Source organism: Streptopelia decaocto (assembly GCF_964273445.1).
Source record: "Streptopelia decaocto genome assembly, chromosome: 10".
Classification (NCBI taxonomy): domain Eukaryota; kingdom Metazoa; phylum Chordata; class Aves; order Columbiformes; family Columbidae; genus Streptopelia; species Streptopelia decaocto.
This window is the reverse complement of record NC_138665.1, coordinates 13,463,840-13,483,708: the sequence shown is the minus strand read 5'-3', so window position 1 is coordinate 13,483,708 and position 19,869 is coordinate 13,463,840. Positions and strand designations below refer to the sequence as shown.

At 43.3% G+C, this 19,869-nt stretch overlaps 1 protein-coding gene across 7 annotated transcripts in view; it reads right to left on the bottom strand.

The window, feature by feature from the left end:
- The window catches only part of SLC6A14 (solute carrier family 6 member 14), a 78,248-nt gene that overhangs the window by 20,922 nt on the left and 37,457 nt on the right, over nucleotides 1–19,869 (bottom strand). For 6 of the 7 annotated variants that reach the window (XM_082062057.1, XM_082062059.1, XM_082062054.1 and 3 more), the window contains 11 exons: nucleotides 11,289–11,457; nucleotides 9,655–9,786; nucleotides 8,054–8,215; nucleotides 6,630–6,765; nucleotides 5,763–5,895; nucleotides 3,796–3,936; nucleotides 2,559–2,787; nucleotides 2,349–2,474; nucleotides 2,139–2,257; nucleotides 614–713; nucleotides 267–376 (listed from right to left, as the gene is read on the bottom strand). In XM_082062057.1, coding sequence (XP_081918183.1) covers nucleotides 267–376; nucleotides 614–713; nucleotides 2,139–2,257; nucleotides 2,349–2,474; nucleotides 2,559–2,787; nucleotides 3,796–3,936; nucleotides 5,763–5,895; nucleotides 6,630–6,765; nucleotides 8,054–8,215; nucleotides 9,655–9,786; nucleotides 11,289–11,457 — 1,557 coding nt within the window. The remainder of the gene's footprint in view (nucleotides 1–266; nucleotides 377–613; nucleotides 714–2,138; nucleotides 2,258–2,348; nucleotides 2,475–2,558; nucleotides 2,788–3,795; nucleotides 3,937–5,762; nucleotides 5,896–6,629; nucleotides 6,766–8,053; nucleotides 8,216–9,654; nucleotides 9,787–11,288; nucleotides 11,458–19,869) is intronic. The other variant, XM_082062060.1, reaches the window with a different exon arrangement.

The following is a 19,869-nucleotide window of genomic DNA, read 5'->3' as shown; positions in this document are numbered from 1 at the left end:
CTGGCTGCTCTGTGTTAGTCCTCAGAGTGTAGACCCAGCTTACTAGCAACTGATCTGAAGGTCCAGCCTCTTCTGGAGAGGACCCAAGGAGGAGTAGAATGAATTAGAAAGCATAGATAGCACATAGTTTACTTCACTTTCACTGCCATACCACATGTTTATACACAGAGCCTGGGCATTCAGCCCTGAATCTTCACGTGGAAACCTCTTCAAGATCCAGTCACTAAGTTCTGTCACACTAACACAACCCAGTCATCTACACTCACCATTAACAGCACAGGAGTAACAAAAAACCAGCACATTCTCCACCACATCCAGAATAAACAGCTCTTCTTTCCAATCATCATTTCAATATCTTCAATGAACCTGTTTCCTCCTGTTGAAAGACAATCATAGGGAGCATGGTAAAGCAGGTGCCTCCCTTGCAGGTGTGGTTACTCAAAGGGTATAGAAGTAAGGCAACAGTCAAGGTCATTTTATCCAGTTCTTGGTTCCTGTTAAAGCTTTTTGGCCAGTTAAGTTATAAATGCTTTATTGTGGTAATTAGTGTTTATTATACACTGTGCCTGGGACTATATAGTCAAAGAATAGATTTTCAATGCAAGCAATTTACCATAAATGTAGACGATGCCTATTATCTCCAGTACAGCTGCAATAAGGATTCCCCATCCAGCACAGAAGTGATCTATTAGGTTAACCCAGTAAATTCCTGCCTGTAGAACATGCAATAAAGAGATAAAAATGTACCCATTACAAGAAACGTATTTATGCAAATAAAATGAACTGCATTGCTCAAGAGAGCTTAACTAATCACCAGTCTGAGTTTTTTAAATTCCCAGTTCTCTAGGTTAAGTACACATTTATTAACATTATTTCATTTAAATATCTCTATGTAAAATTGAAACGCACATCTGACAAAATACCGTAGATCTGTATACTAATAACATAACATGCATATGCGAAGTTTTAGGACAAGAGGAAATGGCCATAAGTTGTGCCAGGGAAGGTTCAGATTGGATATTAGGAAAAACTTCTTCATGGAAATGGTTGTCAGGCATTGGAACAGGGAAGCACTGGAGTCACCATCCCTGGAGGGGTTCAAAAGACATGTAGATGAAGTTCTTAGTCACATAGTTTAGAGGCAGACTTGACAGTGCAAGGTTAATGGTTGGACATGATGATCTTAAAGGTCTTTTCCAACCGAAAGGATTCCATGATTCTAAAGTACCTCCAGACAGCCGAGAGCAAAATGTAAATTTGGAACTTAACTGTCTTGAAGCTGGTGCTGAAGTTTTAATACTGAGCTACAGCAACAGCTATACCAGTTATCAGTTCTGGTAGGCCTGTATACTACACACACAGGTTTTCCACAGCTTTAAATACCAGCATGCAGTAGCAGGATCACAGAGCAGAAAATAAGCTTTAAGCCATTTCACACTCTTGTGTACTAAGTTGTTTGCAAGCTTCCGTGATGTCATGTTTTATAACTTATGGGCTTAACTTGACTTTACAACTGTCTATTCACCACAATTATCTCTTCACATTCTCAGTCTAATTGCATATATAAATCTGCATGGATGCAATTACAGTGAACCTTCACATCCTGGAAAGCAATTGTCTCAAGAAATTTTACACAGTATGCTTAATATTATCTTTATGTATGTGCATATATACATATATATGCACATATAGGAGAAGTAACCATACAGTCACTGACACTTGCAAAACAGTAGGTTTTTATGATGTGAATAGGCCGTTACCAAACAGGACAGGATTTGAGAAGTCAGTTTTGAACAAGAAGATCCCATCGGCATCTATTAGTTGTACCCGCAGAACTGCACATGCACTGTATGTAGATGCTTGAGATTACACAAATAACCTCCTTAACTGGAGAGCAATACATCAGGTTGACAGTTCACAGGCCTTCTATTTAAAAGCACATCTCAGTTCGATAATCACAGAAAACCTTAGGTTCTTCTGGCTTCCCTCTGAGAATTTCTTATTTGCATGTTCAGGCACACTGGGAGAATTTGAGATCAATCCATGCAAACAGGAACAGCAGGAAAGGATATTTTTATTTGAGTTCATCACTTGCAACGTAACCAAACTCACTGCCAAAAAATATTTTAATGTCTTACCTTAGTAACACATACAAGACCAAGAAAGAAGAGCAATATGCACACACCCAGAGTTATAGGGATTCTTAATCTTTTCATCACTTTGGGATATATATCTTGTATGGTAGTTGTAAGTGTTTCTGAAAAGGAAGAAGTGTGGGTTTTAAGCAGCATAATTAAGACAGGTAATGGTAATTTGAAAAGCCATGGGTCACTTAAAACCCCACTCACCTATGGTGGCAAACTGGGAGTCAAGGCCCAAGAGCAGCAGCATGAAGAAAAACAAGAAGGACCACAGAGGAGAAACTGGTAACCTGGAGAGAGCCTCTGGGTAGGCTACAAATGCCAGATCAAATCCTGGAAAGCAGTGGAAAGAAGGAGGTTATTGTCACGCCTTGGGCAAAGCAAGTCCTGATAATGACAGCATGATGATCAGCCTACCTGAGTCCACAACCTCTGACACTGGTCTCTCAGACACAAATGCCATATGTCCCAAGATGGAGAATATCGCAAACCCAGCAAATACACTGGTGAGGCAGTTGGTTACACAAACTAAAATAGCATCTGAGTAGCAGTTGTTGTGGAACTTATTGTATGAAGACAAAGCAACAAGTCCACCCCATGCCACAGACAGGGAGTAGAATATCTGGGTGGCTGCATCTTTCCAAACCTACCAGAAACAAAAACATGGGAATTACTGTGTTACATACAGCACATGTCATAAACATTTAAGTCTGCCCTCTGTTAAAGCTCCAGGGTTTTTCTACATTTAGCTTGAATGTCTAATTGTATTTCACATGAGTTGCAGAGCAGGTGGGATATAGGACGTTCATGACCTTGCAGTCTCAAGCACAGACAATATCTTCTTTGATTTCTGAAGGACACATCCCAAGTATGTTGCCAAATATTTAAATCTTATTGAGCTAACCCTGAAGAAGAGATTCAAGTCATTCACATATGCAGGTTGTCAAGATATTAATCTTGTCACAGTGCCAATGAATAAGGAAAACCAGGACTGGGTTGCAAGAGTGAGAACTTCCATGTGCTCTCCCACTTATTGTCCTCACACCATTATCCAGACAAACTACTTCTACCTCTGCTGCAGTCTCTCAGTTAAAGCCAAATGCTCACAAAAATACTACAAGTACATAGCATGCTTAATGTCTGCTTTTGGTAAAACTAAACTAATGTTGGCATGAGTCAGAATCAAAAATCCAGGCTTCCTTTGCACAAGGTGCCCTTCCTGGTCCTCCTGATTTCCCAAGCTAGTTTCCTGGGAAAGGTACAGCCTGAATTTCAAACTCGGAGATCCCTCCGACCTTCTGATTAAGTTCCTTGAAATTATCAGCAAAAAAGCTAGTGGGCATGTGAGAGCAACACCTGATCCCACAGCAAGAACTTTCTCAGCAGGCCTTGCTAGGATGAAACTCCAACATGACCCCTGAGATCTGCTTAGGGACAACATCACAGTTATCACTACCTGGTGTGGCAGGGAGGAGGCTGAGGGTGGCTATTTTTTAGATTGAGAGTAGCTAGAATAGAGGCTTGGACTTCCGATAGAGCTAGGGGTTGCTGAAAAAATACAGAACCTGCGTGGATAAGAAAGTTGCTCTGCAAGTGGCAAGCATGTAGAACCACAGAACTGTGTCACGTTTCCGGGGCTGGCACTACCTCTCACCTCTGCCTCCATCAGCTTGGTGATGTTGGACTGTCTCCCAATGTAGTATTCAATGCCATCGAGAGCACCTTCCAGGGTGGCACCACGCACCAGCAAGATGAGCAGGATGACATATGGGAAGAGTGCGGTAAAGTAGACAACCTGCAGAATGAAGTGCAGGAACACATATTAGAAGCAAGGGAATGCACAGACCTCCATGCAGGAGGAAAGGCTGGGTTTTAGGCTAAGGTCTTCTGGTACAAATGATAAACAGGCGACCAGGGAAGTGAACACATGCCAAGCACAAAACCATCTGGCTTAGCCGGTTCTGGAGCTGCATTCCAGCAGAAGCAGAAGGCCCAAGACACATATACACTTTTCAGATAGGAGTTGGCCAGTTTCAGAAATGTACTTTCTGATATGATTTACTCCTATAGCAAGTTCTTAACTCAGCTACCCCGGAGGTCTCTTGCTAGGCATGCTTCTAGCAAAAGCTAACTGAACACCAGTCAAAATTAGGTTACCAGGATAAAATAATCTCCTTCTGAGACTGGGGAAAAAAAAAAGGCAGCCATGCTGGAAGCTTTCTTTACTGGGAATGAGGACTTTTAGGTTCTCCCAGACACAGATCTTTTTTGTTGTTTACACTACTTCTAGTGCGATGGGATTCAGGCCAGGAACAGGGCTAAGCAGTGCTATTATCATGCAGGTTACGTTCAACAATACCCTTGTTACCTGAGTCTCAGTTTCAGTGTTACGCAGACAGATAATTGACCCAGTACTGCTGGTTACACCAAGCCATAGCATTGCACCATCATATGGTGAGTCTGCCATTTCTGAAGACCTGCTACATATTTGTCCGGAATAGTCAATTTTCTCCGCTCTTCATCTTTGCCTTGTTCCTGCCCAGCCAGATTCTTCTGAGTCTTACCTTGCTTCTCAAAGATGCTTACCTTTGTGCCAGAAGAGAAGTGACAACAGGAAGAGCCAATTGTCAGGAGCCCAAAGAATGTGAGTTTGAGAGGAGCCATGTGGCAGAAGCTGTGGCTGGGTAAGCATAGATACTCCACCCTGCAGTGCTGAGACATAGGGCAGAAAGCTCCAAATAGAAACCAGAACAGAAAGAGACATCAGACTGAGGAAAGGAAGACAGACAACAAGGAATTGTGGAAAGGCACAGTGACAAAAGGAATGAAGAGGGGAAAGAGAAAAAAAAAAAAAACAAAAAAGTGCAGGAAGGATGAGAGAAAGAGAGAAAGAATGAAGGCAGCAGAGACTAAGGAGGTAAGCAATGGAGATGCAACATGGAGGTAAAAAAGGAGCACAGGGAGGAACTAAACCAAGAAAAGGGTGTCAGGCAAAGAAGAATAAAATTGAGCCTGCCCGAAGTCTGGAGAGGAGTTGACCTAGCCCAGGGAAAACTCCAGGCAACCATGCTCCAGCATGTGGAAATGGAAGCTTAGCAGAGTCAAGAGCCTGAAAACAGGCACCTAGGGACCTGGTCCCTAAAAGTAGCTTGAAATCTTAAGTACAAATAACATTTCACAATCTGACAGGAACCTGCACACACACATCTCTTGGCAGGACTTGACCTGTACTGTCCAAACATCTCAACCAGTCTGGAGGTACAAATAATTACCGGGTGTTCCCAGGGTGTGCGCCTGTGCAGTTACATGCACATGTCTGTCATAACAGGCTGAGTGACTGCCAAAACTCAGCTGGAAACACTTGCATGACAGCAAGATCCCCAAATACATGGCAGCGCTGGTGAAGCTAGGACACCCGTGTGTTAAGTAATCAGCACGTTACTCATATTTTATGTAACAGTTATGAAGCCAAGGGGCAGAAAGTAAGTCTAATGCTGAGTCAAGCAGAGGGTAGTGGGTTAGGAACTGCATCCTGCCTTGTGCTAACCCTTCCTCAGGTCCAGCTGACATTGGAAGGGTAGGATCAGGCCAAAAGTCTGCTACTGGCTCTTCCTAACTTACCTTTCCAGAAGATTTTATTCCTTTAAACAATGCAGCTCCAACAATTATCCAGGACAGGAGGAGGCACAGAGCCAGGTACCAGACGATGCCACCAGTCTCGTCCAACCCACTCGAGCGCTGAAGAGCCACTTTACTGAAAGCACAAAACACTGCAATGAGAAGAGTGGCAACAGCGCATGTTCCTCTTCAGCCACTTCTTGGAGGGAAATGAGCTAGTTTCTGCAGATATTACAAGACCCTGTAGGCGCTTCCATGAATATGTGGTTAGAAGTGCATAATTGGCATTGACAAACTGAATATTTAACTACAGTTTTCCCCTCTTTAAAAGCTATCAGCCCCTCAACTCTCCATACATCTCCCCATCAGAACTACCTGAGCTCTTTCATGTTAACTGTGAAATTCTGACGCCAAGAGAAGAGCCCATAAGAATAATCAGTTCCCAGAAGCCCAAGGAACATGACACATGAGCCACCATGTGGCTAAAGAAATGGCATTTTCACAACAGGCTCAGATTCAGAATATATGTGAATATATTTTGCATAGTAGCTCCTGAAAAGAACCTCTAGACTATACATAAAGATGCTAAATAGTTCCTACCAGGACTCCAGAGAAGAAAACATCTTTAGCTGGATTATTTTTCAATTTGTTACAGGTTTACTCATTTGCTTCTCTCTACTTTTTAATTTTTGTCTTAGGGGCTCAGACTCATCAATTAAATTTTAAGTCCCCTCTGTACAGATTTGTCTGCCCACCCCCTTTGACTGGACTGTTTCTGGACAGCAAGATAAGACAAAAATAGAAGATATATTCAAAACCACGATGTGTAATAAAAGCATTTTTAGCCATTTCTGTAAAACATTTACTTACTTCCAGTATTGCTCACTGGGAAATTGCCCTGGTTTGTAGTTCATGGTGCCGTTTATACATGTGAGATTGTTGTTTATGATGAATGAGTAGTTTGCATGAATGATTTGTCCATCTAAGGTTGCATTGCAGTCACTTACTGGAAGAAAGCAAGCAAGTGACGAAAGGGGATTGTTAACACAGTGATGACTATTATAAAAATAAGACTATTACAGCAAATATGTTTTTGAAAGAGTTACAGCTTCGTTTTGCCTACTAACAACATTTAGAAACAAACCTGAACTATCACTTGCAGCTGTGACTTAGTTGCTTTGACTGTAAATCAAAACACCAAGAATCTGGTGTGCTCAGCTCCACCTTTCACTTATTGTGAAGAATACTTGCAAATCAGAATTGAGGATAGTAAAGATTGTAGCCTCAGCTATTCTGTGAAAACCTTTGTCCCAAACCAAGGTCACACACAGATCATCCTATAACAACTTCATTTTATTGTGGCAGAGGGTTTACTAGAACTCTTTAAATATTTTCCTTAGCGGGGGATGGGTCCTATTTGATTTTTTGGCGTTGTGATTTTTTTTTTTTTTTTTTTTTTTTGGCCAGAATATACAATAAAGAACACTGTATCAGCATTTACTGGAAGTATTGTTGAAGCCTATTTCAGGACAGCACTTACAAATTGTGAACTAAAGTATTTTTGTTTAGCCCATAAGCAAATGTCTACTTTTTGTTAAATAAAGCATCTCAACTTCATTTTATGAAACTATGAATCTTAGAAGATATTTTCAGATATATGGTTAAGTGAATTACAATTACATTAGCACTTGGCAACACATTTCCAGCTGCTAATTAATAGTTATCTCACCAGCTTCACCTTTTGCCTTATACTGGTCTGATATGGAAACTGGCGAGATAACAAATGTTTGGCAGTACATGTACTGCCAAACATCAAGAACAATAACATGGAGATATGCCCTAAAGAGTTATTCTGGTGTGAACCCAGTGCCTCACCGGTGCTCAGGATTACCACAGCCACTGGGGAGGCAAGGGGTAATGAAAGAATGCTCAGTAAAAGCTATATAGCAATGCTCTTGCTGCAGGTAAGGAAGGTGTTTTCCTTGCCATGAAGCCTGCTGAAACGGGAATGCAGTATTTCCAGGGAGTGTATGTACTAGAAGAAACCTTAGAGTTTAAAGGGGAATGAAGGATCCAACAAGGAGGTTTCAGCCCAGTTCTCTGTAGATTTCCCAGACATCCAGAACTGCAGGTAATCAGACAAGCATCATGCCAGTGTGTTCAGAGACAAAACTCCAGGAAGGACTTTCCAAGCCATGGGTAGCTGTCTTGCTTCTGTTATTTCTCCCAGAAAACAGTACAAAGTATGAGCATCCAAAACAGTAATATTAAACTCTGTCTGTTAAATACAATACCTAATTGTGTTTTGCTGCAGAACTCATCTGCCCAGGAAAAACAGTCTGACCATGGCAGCACTTTTTGAAATGAGGCAAATAAGTAGTAGAGCGCATAAGCAATGATAACGTTGTAGTAAACAGCCACAAACGTTGAGATGATGACCATTGTGATGCCCACTCCTAGGAAAGAGAAAGACACAATGTCTTAACTAACCCAGACTTGGCTGAAAGAAAAAGAAAAAAAGAAAAGAATGGCCTTCACTTGATTTTTAAAAGGCTACTTGGGAAGAAGTTGAAATAATTTTTCATTTGTTTGTTTTTTAAAATAATTTTAACAACAGTAAAACATGGAAAGAGTGAAGCCATGAAGGGAGGCTTGTGATCCAAACTGACCATCTCAAACGTGGTTTGACAGAGAGCTTGAATCAGGCCTACAGGAAAATTGGACTAGTTGCTAAGTCCACGTCCAAAGGAAAATTCAGTATTTTGTTTACTTCCAGTTCAGTGGGAAGTTCTGATTGTTTAGTAACATAAAACAAACTATACAACAACTATGACTGACCAAGCCATTTTAAAGATCCCATTGCAATGTATATTTTTGCCAATAAATGAGAAGGAACACAGAACAGTAAATCTGTATCAACAATACTGTTCTCCTCCTTTGTTAATATGAACTTTGTTCTGCAAGTTTGGGAAAGTCTGCCAAACTGTCCCAGTCATCTTGGAGACTATATTTAAGTTTATATCTTCACAGACACACAAGAGATTTGCTGTGTCAATAGACTTTTGCTTTAAAGTTAAATACAGTGCTCTCGTGAAAGATTGTGTCTGCTGGCAAAAAGAGTAAGCATTCAGGCAACCAGCCAGACTGTAATCCCTTTTGTTTCTGTAGAAGGCGGCAGGTGAAATTCCTGTTGCATTATAAAGAAACTTCCCTGTTCCTACATGAATTCCCCTGGTAGGGAAAGAGGACAAACAAGACCAATTACATAGCTCTTTCCACCCATCAGTACAGGACCCGGACGGATAGGAGTGAGTAAAGCACATGGTTAATTGTTTCCAAACACAGAAATCTTCACTTTAAAATTCAGTCCCTCACAGAGAAAGGTAAACTACCACTACAGAACACAACCATTTATGTTATCACAAGAGGCACCTTACAAAGCTGGAGTCTAGCCTACTTTATGATACCAGCATATGACTCCCAAGGCAGCGAGTTGAATGAATGCACAGAATTGCATCAAGCAATCAGAGCCATGTGCCTGTGCCAGTCCTGACAGCCCAATACAGAATTAGCCCATCCAACAGTGAACTTGCAAGCTACATAGGACATAAAGTATAAAGAAGCAGTGATAAAAGTTAACTTCTAAATATGATTTTCTATCTGTTGCACATGGCACCAGGTGTTTAACTGAGGGTTTTCCTCACACAGCAAACAGGCATTGCCTTCTGCCTGGAGAGCTACAGTTAGGGTGGTATACTGCATGCCATGAGGAGAATCATTAATAAAACTTCCTTTCAGAATTGGCAACTTTGTGAAGAAATCATTAACTCATTTATTACTAGAATTAATTTCTTTATCACTAGGAAAAAAAAAAATACAGAAACATAATACCAACCTTGAAACAACGGTAATATTCTCCACATGGAAATTGGTCCTAGACTGGCAAACTGCCCAAGGGAACATTCCATGAAAAATAAGGGCAAGCCAGCTAATGCCAGCATCAGAGTGTATGGGATTAGGAAAGCACCTGAGAGGGGAGAGGGCAAAAACCCACAAACACACACAGAGAGAAAACAATGAATCTTTCAGTATTCACCACAGTTCTATTACATTTTATATTCCCCTTTTCCCCTTGCCTCAAATATCCCACTGTGTTTTTCTTGTTTGTTTGTTGTGGTTTTATTTTTTTCCTTTTTTTTTTTTTTTTTTTTTGCTTTTTGCAGAATACAGAGGCCAGTTTCTATATCCTGTTTTCTGTAATACTAAATAGTACCTTCAGTGAAGAAACACATATTACCAGAAGAATTGGTGATTTACACAGGATGGTTTCTCTTATAGAATTAAAAGGATTTTACAAAAACTGTTAAAGACATACTGCTCTCATACAAGCTGAACACTGCTCAGCTGTAGGCACCATTGGTTTTGTCTGCTTACTATTTCATCTTCTGGCTTTTAATTTCAAAAGGAACAGAACCATTTCTTCATGTACTTAGCTGAGATTTACAACTGCCCTGTTAGAGTAGCTACTGGATGTCGAAGCATGAAAATTATTTTCTATGGTTGGCTGACTCCTGTGTTAAACAGCATCTCAGCATGGCACTTGTTTGAGTCCCTTTTAAAGTGTACATTAACCTGATATATCAATGGCTGCCCTGTTCCGCAAAAGGGACTGACACTTCTTTGTCTGTGCAGAAGATAGGACAAGTGAGAGCATGGTTTTCCTAAACACGATCCGATATCCAATGCAACTCAGCTAAACTCACTCTAATAAAACTTCTATACCAAGAATGCCACTTTGTGTTCCACAGACAGCTGTATGGACTGTGCTGCATGTACAGTCCAGAATTCAACTTCCAATGACTGTTAGGTAGAGCAAATAAGTACATACAAGTAAGTCCTCTGCAGTTACTTGGCGTTTATGCTCTCTTCAATTACCAGTGGTTGCCTGGCAAGTAGACAAAGCCCTGGAATAGCAGCCAGAGAAGCCAGTGCCTCCATTTGGCTTTGCCACTAGTTTGTTGTGTAAGCAGGTAGAGGCTCTCTCTGCCTCACACTTCCCAGTTGTCTGATGGGGATAATTACTGAGCTTGGATAATTATTCCAGCTTAGCTTGTTTGCCTGGCAGAACAAAGGTTGAGAGGGGATTCAATTGCTCTTTATAAGCATATCAAGGAGGTAAGCACAGAGGAGGGAAAACAGCTATTTAGGTAAGTAGTGGATATCGGTACATTGACAAAAAGATGCAAAGTTGATCTTGAATAAATCAGATGAGTTCTGGAATTCTCAGGTGGAAGTTTGCAATTAAAAGTAAATACTATTTCCCTCCTCAGCCAGCACTCAAAAACCAGAGAGGCCTCCTACTCATCTTCTCATTCCCATCAGCAGGCACTATACCACTTCCAAGGGCAATGCTCACATCCAGCTTTGATAAAATGTGCCCATCCTCAGGGCTGGCCCTTGGAGCTGGCCCTCCTCTGTCCTGGAGATAGCAAGGTGTGCCCACCCCACCCTGCCATTCAATACAGGTACCTCCGCCGTTCTGGTAGGTGAGGTAGGGAAACCGCCAGACGTTGCCCAGGCCCACAGCGTAGCCCACCATGGAGAGCAGGTAGTCGCCTTTGTTTGACCAGTTGCCACGCTCCGAGTTCTCATCGTTGGCACTGGCGTGGGCATCTTTTTCATTTGACAAACTGAAGTCCTTGGAAGGGAAGAACAGGGAAGGTTGAGGATTGCCCCATGGGTAAATGCAGCAGTCATATCCTCATTTCTCTGTCCAGAGCAGCACCTTGGTATTGCTGGGCAGGGCAGATTGACAGGGTGGGCAGAGCCAGGTTGGGCTGCCAGTCCAGCTGATCCCTGGCAGGCCAGCATGGACCTGTGAGAGAGGGTCCCACCAGAGACCCCCAAAATATCTTCATGGTTAATTTTGCCCTGCTCCTACCTTAATTCTTTGTGCTGTCAGATCTGGGGGAAGCACCTCCAGGGGATTCCCCTATTCTGCCCCTGCATGTGCCCAGGTGTCCCCATACCTGTTCAGAAGTTCATTCCAGCACATACCTGTAAGTTCACTTTAAAAACACCTGTCCAGGTGCCTTTCACAACTGCCCAAGTGCTCATCTTAACTCATGCCTCTTTATCTACCGAGTGCACTCATATTCCCACACCTGTCTGGATCTCACCTGACCAGATAATTTCATACCTGGCCATGTGCACCATACATCACCTGCCCAGTGCTCCCACAGCTGCCCAGGCACCTGCATCCTACTTGCCTGAGTGCCCCATGCCTACTTGGGCACCTCCATACCGTACCTACTCAGATGCACCCACACCTGCCTAGGTGTTCCCTTATCCCACGTGCCCAGAAACCCCCAATATCCCACCTGCCCAGGTGTTTTCATACTTGTACAGGTGTCCCCATACGTCACTGGCCTGAGTGTCCCCATACCTGCCCAGGTATTCCCATACCTCACCTGCCCAGGTGTCTCCATACCTGCCCAGGTATCCTCACATGCCACCCGCCCAGGTGGCCCCATCCCTTCTCGGGTGCTTTCACACCTGCCCAGGTGTCCCCATACCCCACCTGTCCGGGTGTCCCGGGCCAGCCACCCCCCGGCCGCCTCACCTTCTTCTTCCCGCAGGAGAGGAAGCCCGGCAGGCTGAGCATCCTCATAACCACCGCTGCCGGAACCGCTCCGCTCTGCCCGCGCCGGCCGGCGCCCGGCCCTTTATCGGAGCCGCCTCCCGCCCGCCCCGCGCCGCCCTGCCGGGAATCGCGGCCCTTGGGCTGCCCCGCGGCCCGGGCGGAGCCGCCGGCGATGCGGCACCTCCCGCCCCCGGGGCACCCCCTCGCCGCCTGCCCCAGCCCCGCGCCCACTTCCTTGGGAACACTCACCTGCTCAGCCCTGCCCGGCCTCCTGCCCACTTCCCCTCCTAAACACCCCCTGCCCTCCACACGCCCTCCCCTCCTCACCTTACCCCGACCCACTTCCCCTGCCACGACTCGCCTAGGCTCACTCCCTGAGCCCGGGCTCTTCAGGCCTTCTTGCACCCCTGCCTGCCCACTTCTTTGCCCCTCACCTTCCTCTTCTAACATGCCCCTCACCAGTCGTCTTCTCCCCTGTTTGTCAGTACCTACCCCCACAACGACTCGCCTGTCTTCTAGCTACAGGGCTGCCAGCTCCCCATCACACAATGACCCTCTCCTGAGCACCACACACCTGCCTGCGCTGACCCCACTGCCTCCCCACAGAGCCACTGCCCAGCTACCTCACCTACATTCACTCACCCGGAGACGCTGCTCATGGCTTCATCTCCAACCATACCTACTTCTCATTCCTTCTGAGCCTGTTCCATATTGGAGTTTAGGGTCAGGAGAGACAAGAAAGCAAAGGGCACAAGGGGGTTAAATAGTATGGAAATTTCAGCTTCTAAACACACCTTCCACTACACATGACAGGCACAGAAGGGCAGGTCATAAAAGCAAAGCCATTGCCAGAGGAGGAATGTAATGAGCAACGACTTAAAGATCTTTCCTGAAGCACTCTCCTGCTTCACCCACCTAAGTGACCTTCCCCAGGTATCCCCTAAGGACATGCAGGAGGACACACTCCACTTACAAGCACAAGGGGACACTGGTTGACTGGCTGCTTAATTGGCCTCCTTAATTTTTAGCTGCTGTTTTCCATGGCTCTTCCAGATCCACACCATGACAAACACACTTTCTGTCCTCAATTAGTGGGAATTTTTGTTGAGTAAAGTGCTACCCAGCATGGCTCTATCTAGCCACAGCTCAGAGGTATATCAGGAGTGAGAAGTGTGTGGGACAGCATCTGAAAGGTAGGGAAGGTAAAATCAGATTGTGTTTTATTGCGCTGTGCAGCAGGTTCTCTAGGAGACTTCTATTTCAGAAACTGTAGGGATGCCAGAATACTCTACCTTTGGAGCAAACGTGTGTGCAAGTGTAGTGTCCTGGCATCACACAGGCTTTGGGGAGAATAAATAAATAAAAAATTGAGAAAACACCCCTTCACAGGCTACCTGTGAATTCTGGATTCTGTATGAAACTATACAAAACCCACCCACACCAAGGACACACTGAGAAATCAGTCAACATTCTTCCAAAGCCTCTCTGAATTGTATATAAACTAAACAAACCTTTTTGCCAATCCTGATCTGAGTTATGAGTTTGAAATAAAATTAGATAGGATAGTTTTGGTTTTAGTTCTGGGTAACTTCAGTATCTGTTGGTCACTGTCTCCCCAGAGGAAAATAAAAATGTTCCTGTAAACAATACTGGGCCTGACAAAAGCACTGAACTCTCTTCCAAACTCATGATTCAGAACTGGCTATCAGCTTGTTTAGAAATTAAATGAGATGAAAAACAACCTGTTAGCCTCAGCCTCTCCCTCCTTATTAGTATTAAGTGTGTGTTGTAATGTTGCGGAGTCACGGACTGTGGCATTCTCTGTGAGTAACTCAAGATGACTAAAAGTAAAACTATACTGGAGGTACCACTCCTGGGATATGTTCCGTTTCTGACCACGTGAAAGTTTTGATTCTAATGCATTTTCTGTATTTAAAGAAGAAAATATAAAAATCACAGCACACTCAAAATTCCAGGGATGAACAATAGAGAGATGAGTATCATTAAAGGGAGAGTTGTGCCTGAAGCAGGATGTTATTTTGCCTCTGTGTTAGCTATGCAGCTGAATAGCATGGCAGCTTGATTTGCATTCACTAGAGGTTGAGTCCATCAGGCTGAGCCCTGAAGGCTGGTTCCTCACAGCCACCCATTGGGCAAGCACCCCACGAGCCAGTTACCACTGGAATGTCTCAGCTACAAATCCAGAGATAACAACCAGCAAACCAAAGCCAGCTTGGCTCTGCCATAAAAGAGATATTCCATCTCCTGACCAGCAGTATAATTGAGGTATTTAAGTAACCTTCTTTCTTTGGAAAGTACCCTTGGTTTACTATGAACTCCATTTACTGAACACTCTGTTAACCCAATGGTGGGAAAAATAAAATAATAATAATTAAAAAAAAAAATCATTAACGATAACCTTAACATGCTGACAACAAAGTAAACAATTCTGACATTTCCTAGGAACAGCAAGATACCCGTGTTTTCCATTTGGTTGCAGTAGTGCTATTATCAGTTGTTGGGTATTCCCCTGGGCTAACACAGCTAAGGTGATGAAGTGCTGTGCTTATTTAAGAATGTGAGTAAATTCTATTTCTTAATCTATATCTTCTGCAATAGCAGTATTTACTAATATTGGCACCTGGTACACACATTCAAAACTGATTCAGCAGACAAAGAGGGGCTCGTTTATCTCTCCCATTCCCAATTGGAAGGAGCTGAAAACCAGAAAACCCACTCTGCAAATAGGAGCAATGGCTTTAGAATAGCACTAATCCTGGCTTTAAAGCCGTAAAAGGAAATCACTGGTGTGTCTACAAGGCAGGCAGTACTCTCTAGCATGAAGTGATCCAGAAGAGGAGCAAGAGAGAATGAAAGAGATACCTGCAGCCTTGCCACCTGTAACATGTACAAGTCCTCGAAAAAGTCATGAATTACAAAACAAATTAAGTTTTTTCCCATCCAGAGAAGATCAAGCAGCACCGCCAACTGCACATGGAAATGTCTACCTGCCAGATGTGAATCATGTTGTTCAAAATAATGTCTGGCCTAGCTGAGAGCCTCAAATAAGCGAGAGCCCAAGTGTAGGAATAATTATTGGTGTTCTGCAAGGCTAACAGCCAAACCCACCAGCAGCACACAAGGATGCTACATGAAAAGCTGATGGAGCTGGACATACCTGCCTACAGATCAATACGTTCTGTCTATGTAATTCCCTGCCACAGGAATCAAACTACTCACATCTGCCATGCTCATATGCCTGTGAGTGCAGCTACGTGACACTTGCCCCATGGTATCCAGTGCAGTGTTATGAATCTGCTCCATACCTCAGAACAAGAAGGCAGGTGCCAGTGTGCACTGGATGGTCATGACAAGATTGTTGGTACCTTCCCACAGAGCCAAAGATGGCAGTGAGGGACTACATAGCTGTATTTGCTGGCTGACAGAAACATCTTCCTCACATTTTATTCAGGCACCAGCACAGCAGCTTCCCTACAGCTACAGACAACGCTCAGGTAAGCAAACGGCAGTAACCAATGCAACCAGAAAACAAACAAAACAAAGAAACAAAAAACCACTGCACTCCTTATAAACAAACCAGAAGAAACTGTTATAGAGTAACAGACACAGCAAGGCAGAAAATTTAGACTGTTGTCTCCTGCAGCAGCGGGAATTATACTCTCCTCTACAGGTAAACAGAATCAAGTTCTACAGTACACATTTAAATTGACTCTTTTATCTTAAAAACACGTCAGCCTTGGTTTAAAACCCAAGTGATAATGAGTGAGCCAGTTTACTTTGTGCTGAACTGAGCTGCAGGTGATCTAGAACAAACCTTTACCACCAACTTAACAACAACAGAAGTTCAATCATTGGTCAAGTAACCCATGAAAGCAAGGTAGAATTCTCCATCTGGAGAGAAATGTATTATTTCACTGTATGGCAGCTGTCAGCAAGGTGGAAGTGTATCTAGAAGGAAGGCATAGCAAGAAGGGGCTCTCCTGCTCAGAAGACAGAATAGAGAGACAATAATGGTGTTGTCAAGGGCACAGACAATGTAAATTACAGAGACAAGGGCAATGGTTTCTGAAGTAGCCACCTTTGGCTTCAAAGGTACCTATGGAAGCAGACTGCCAGGGTTTATAGCAAAACACAAAGAAATTGGAAAATGATTACTTAAGAAGCTGCATGCCAATACTAGCTTGCCTGGTTCTCATGGCCCCCATCCAACAGTCTGAGCTGCTCAGACAACTGATATAAAACAGATTCTGCTTCCAATCCTGCTGATCCCTTCAGGCTGAGATTTTGCTCACAGGAAAAGGAGATGACCTTTTATACATCCTTCTTCCTGGTTCTATTTTTCTCAGCAGTTTTGTGCCTTTTCTGCATAGCTGGGATGTTCATTGCTGCTTTTCAACAGACCATCAGGAAGAACACATCTACTCCAGATCGCAAGCCACAAGTCCATTTTCATTAAAGGTTTAATAGAATGGAAATTGTGAGAAACTTTGATTCAGAAACTTAGAAAAGGGGCATTAAAAGCTTTTGGTAATGCCTAAAGAGTTTAATTCACTAATGTAATACTAACTAATAGACTCTGTTGTAAAACATGTAATCAGATTAAAGACCTCTGTTGACCTGATCTCAATGATTGCTGCTTGATCAGATTTTTCCCCCCAGTTTCAGCACTTTTGGATTCACCTATGTGGCCAACTCAGAGGTGACAGATGTACCAAGGACATTGCTGCTGAGCTACTTGCCTCAATGGACAATCTGCTATCATAACCCAAAAGAGGCAGCTGAAAGCTCACTCATTTATGTCCTCGCAACAGAACAATTGCAAAAGTGCTGCAAGCGCAAAATACATAAACCTTCTAAGTCATGCCCCCTTTCATATTTGAGGGGGAAGACTTGGAAAGCAGATTTGCCTTTGGGAGTTTTTATCAGTCTGCAACCTGCAGTTAGCATAATACACACTAATCAGGTTAGTGATGGGGAAGTTTTACATATGCATGTAGGAAAAAACAAGGCAGAAATAAACTCACTCAAATATACCAGTAAACCTGAAAATCTCTACAGTACCACTCCTCTACTACACTGGATCTGGAAGAAGATCCTAATGTCCCAGCCACTCAAAAGAGACCCACAGGTCTCTGTCCACAAAATTAATCAAAGCGTTTTCAAGACTATTTGCAAGATTGTCAGTTTTGTGTCAAAGTTACATTGATCACAGCATTAGTTGATTTTATTATTTTGACGCTTAACCCTAAACCTAACCCTAACGCTAAACCCTAACCCTAAAACCCTAAACTTAACCCTAACCCCAAACCCTAAACCTAACCCTGATCATAACCCTCACCCTAACCCTAACCTAAGTTTAACAATAACCCTAAACCTCACCCTAACCCTAACCTAAGCCTTACACTAACCCTAACTCTAAACCTAACCTAACCCCACCCCAATCCTAACCGTAACCCTAACCCTAACGCTAATCCTAACCCTAACCTAACTCTGACCCTGATCATAATCCTGACCCTAATCGTAACTAAGTTTAACGATAACCCTAAAGCTAATCCTAACACTAACTCTAACCCTAACCTAAGCCTAATCCTAACCCTAATGCTAACCCTAACCGTAACCTAACCCTATCCATAACCCTAACCCTTACCATGGCCATAAACCTGACCCTAACCCTAAACTGAGTATAACAATAATCCTAAACCTCACCCTAACCCTAACCTAAGCCTAACACTAACCCTAACTCTAAACCTAATCCCACCCTAACCCTAACCTAACACTGACCCAGACCATAACCCTGTACATAACCCTAACCTAAGTTTAATGATAACCCTAAATCTAACTCTATACACTAACTCTAACCCTAACCTAACCCTAATCCTAGCCCTAATGCTAACTCTAACCATCGCCTAACCCTAACCCTGACCCTAAACCTAACCGTAACCTAACCATGAACCTAACCCTAACCCAAGTTTAAAAATAACCCTAAACTTAACCATAAACCTAACCTAAGCCTAAGCCTAACCCTAACTCTAACCCTAACACTTACCCTGACCATAACCCTGACCCTAAACCTAACCTAAGTTTAACAATAACCCTAAACCTCACACTAACCCTAACCTAAGCCTAACACTAACCCTAACCCCAAACCTAACCCCACCCTAATCCTAACCCTAACCCTTACCCTGAACATCACCTTATACATAACCCTAACCTAAGTTTAACGATAACCCTAAAGCTAACTCTAACACTAACTCTAACCCTAATGCTAACCCTAACCATAACCTAACAGTAACCCTAACCGTAACGCTAACCCTAAGTCTTACCTTGACCATAACCCTGACCCTAACCCTAACCTCAGTTTAACAATAACCGTTAACCTCAACGTAACCGTAACCTGAGCCTAACACTAACCCTTACTCTAAACGTAACCCCACCCTTATCCTAACCCTAACCCAAACCCAACCCTAACCCTATGCCTAACCCTAATCCTTACCCTGACCATAACCCTGACCCTAACCCCAACCTCAGTTTAACAATAAACCTGAACCTCAACCTAACCCTAAACTAAGCCTAACACTAACTCTAATTCTAAACTTAACGCCACCCTAATCCTAACCCTAACCCTATGCCTAACCCTAATCCTTACCCTGACCATAAGCCTGACCCTGACCATAACCTAAGTTTAATAATAACCCTAAACTTAACCCTAACCTAAGCCTAACCCTAACTCTAACCGTAACCTAACCCTAATCCTAAACCTAACCATAACCCTAACCCTTACCCTAACCCTATTTCACTCTTAATTGAAGAGAACCTAAGAAGAGACTCAAGTCTCTTCAGGATTTGTTGGGTGGAACATTCTCCTCAGATCCTTCATTCTCTGAGACCATAGCTCTTTCCAGGATAACACAGCCTTTCTCATAGCACTGGCTGTCTTCGGTCCCTGAGAACTTGTCAATTTGTCAGATATTACTAATTACCATATGGCACTTCTCAAACACAGAGCTTCAGCTAGAAAAAGTAGAAAAGCAATCTAAAAAGGACTAATGTGTTTGAAGTAGGATTAAATACAGGCTAGGTGGTTATCACAACTGTGCAAACCTCTGAAAAATCTCTGCTGAAATACTGACTTGCTTAAGAGTTACCAGATTGCAGTGAAAAACTGCATTTGCAGCCCAGGGATCCTCATTCCCACAGTTCTGCTTCTACACATGGTCCAGAGCATCCCAGTTTTCCCTGGACAAAGCAGCTTGCCACCAAACAAACATGCAAGCCTGTCCAAGACCCATCGGGCAAGTCTCAGTCCACCTGCCCCCTCCCTGCCCATCCTAGACAGATGCTTCAAACACGTTCAACTTGTCTTTCAGAGACTGAAACACTGCGTAAATGCAAAACCTCAGGTATCGTATCGTGGAAGACATAACAGCAGATACAATTAATAAAAGG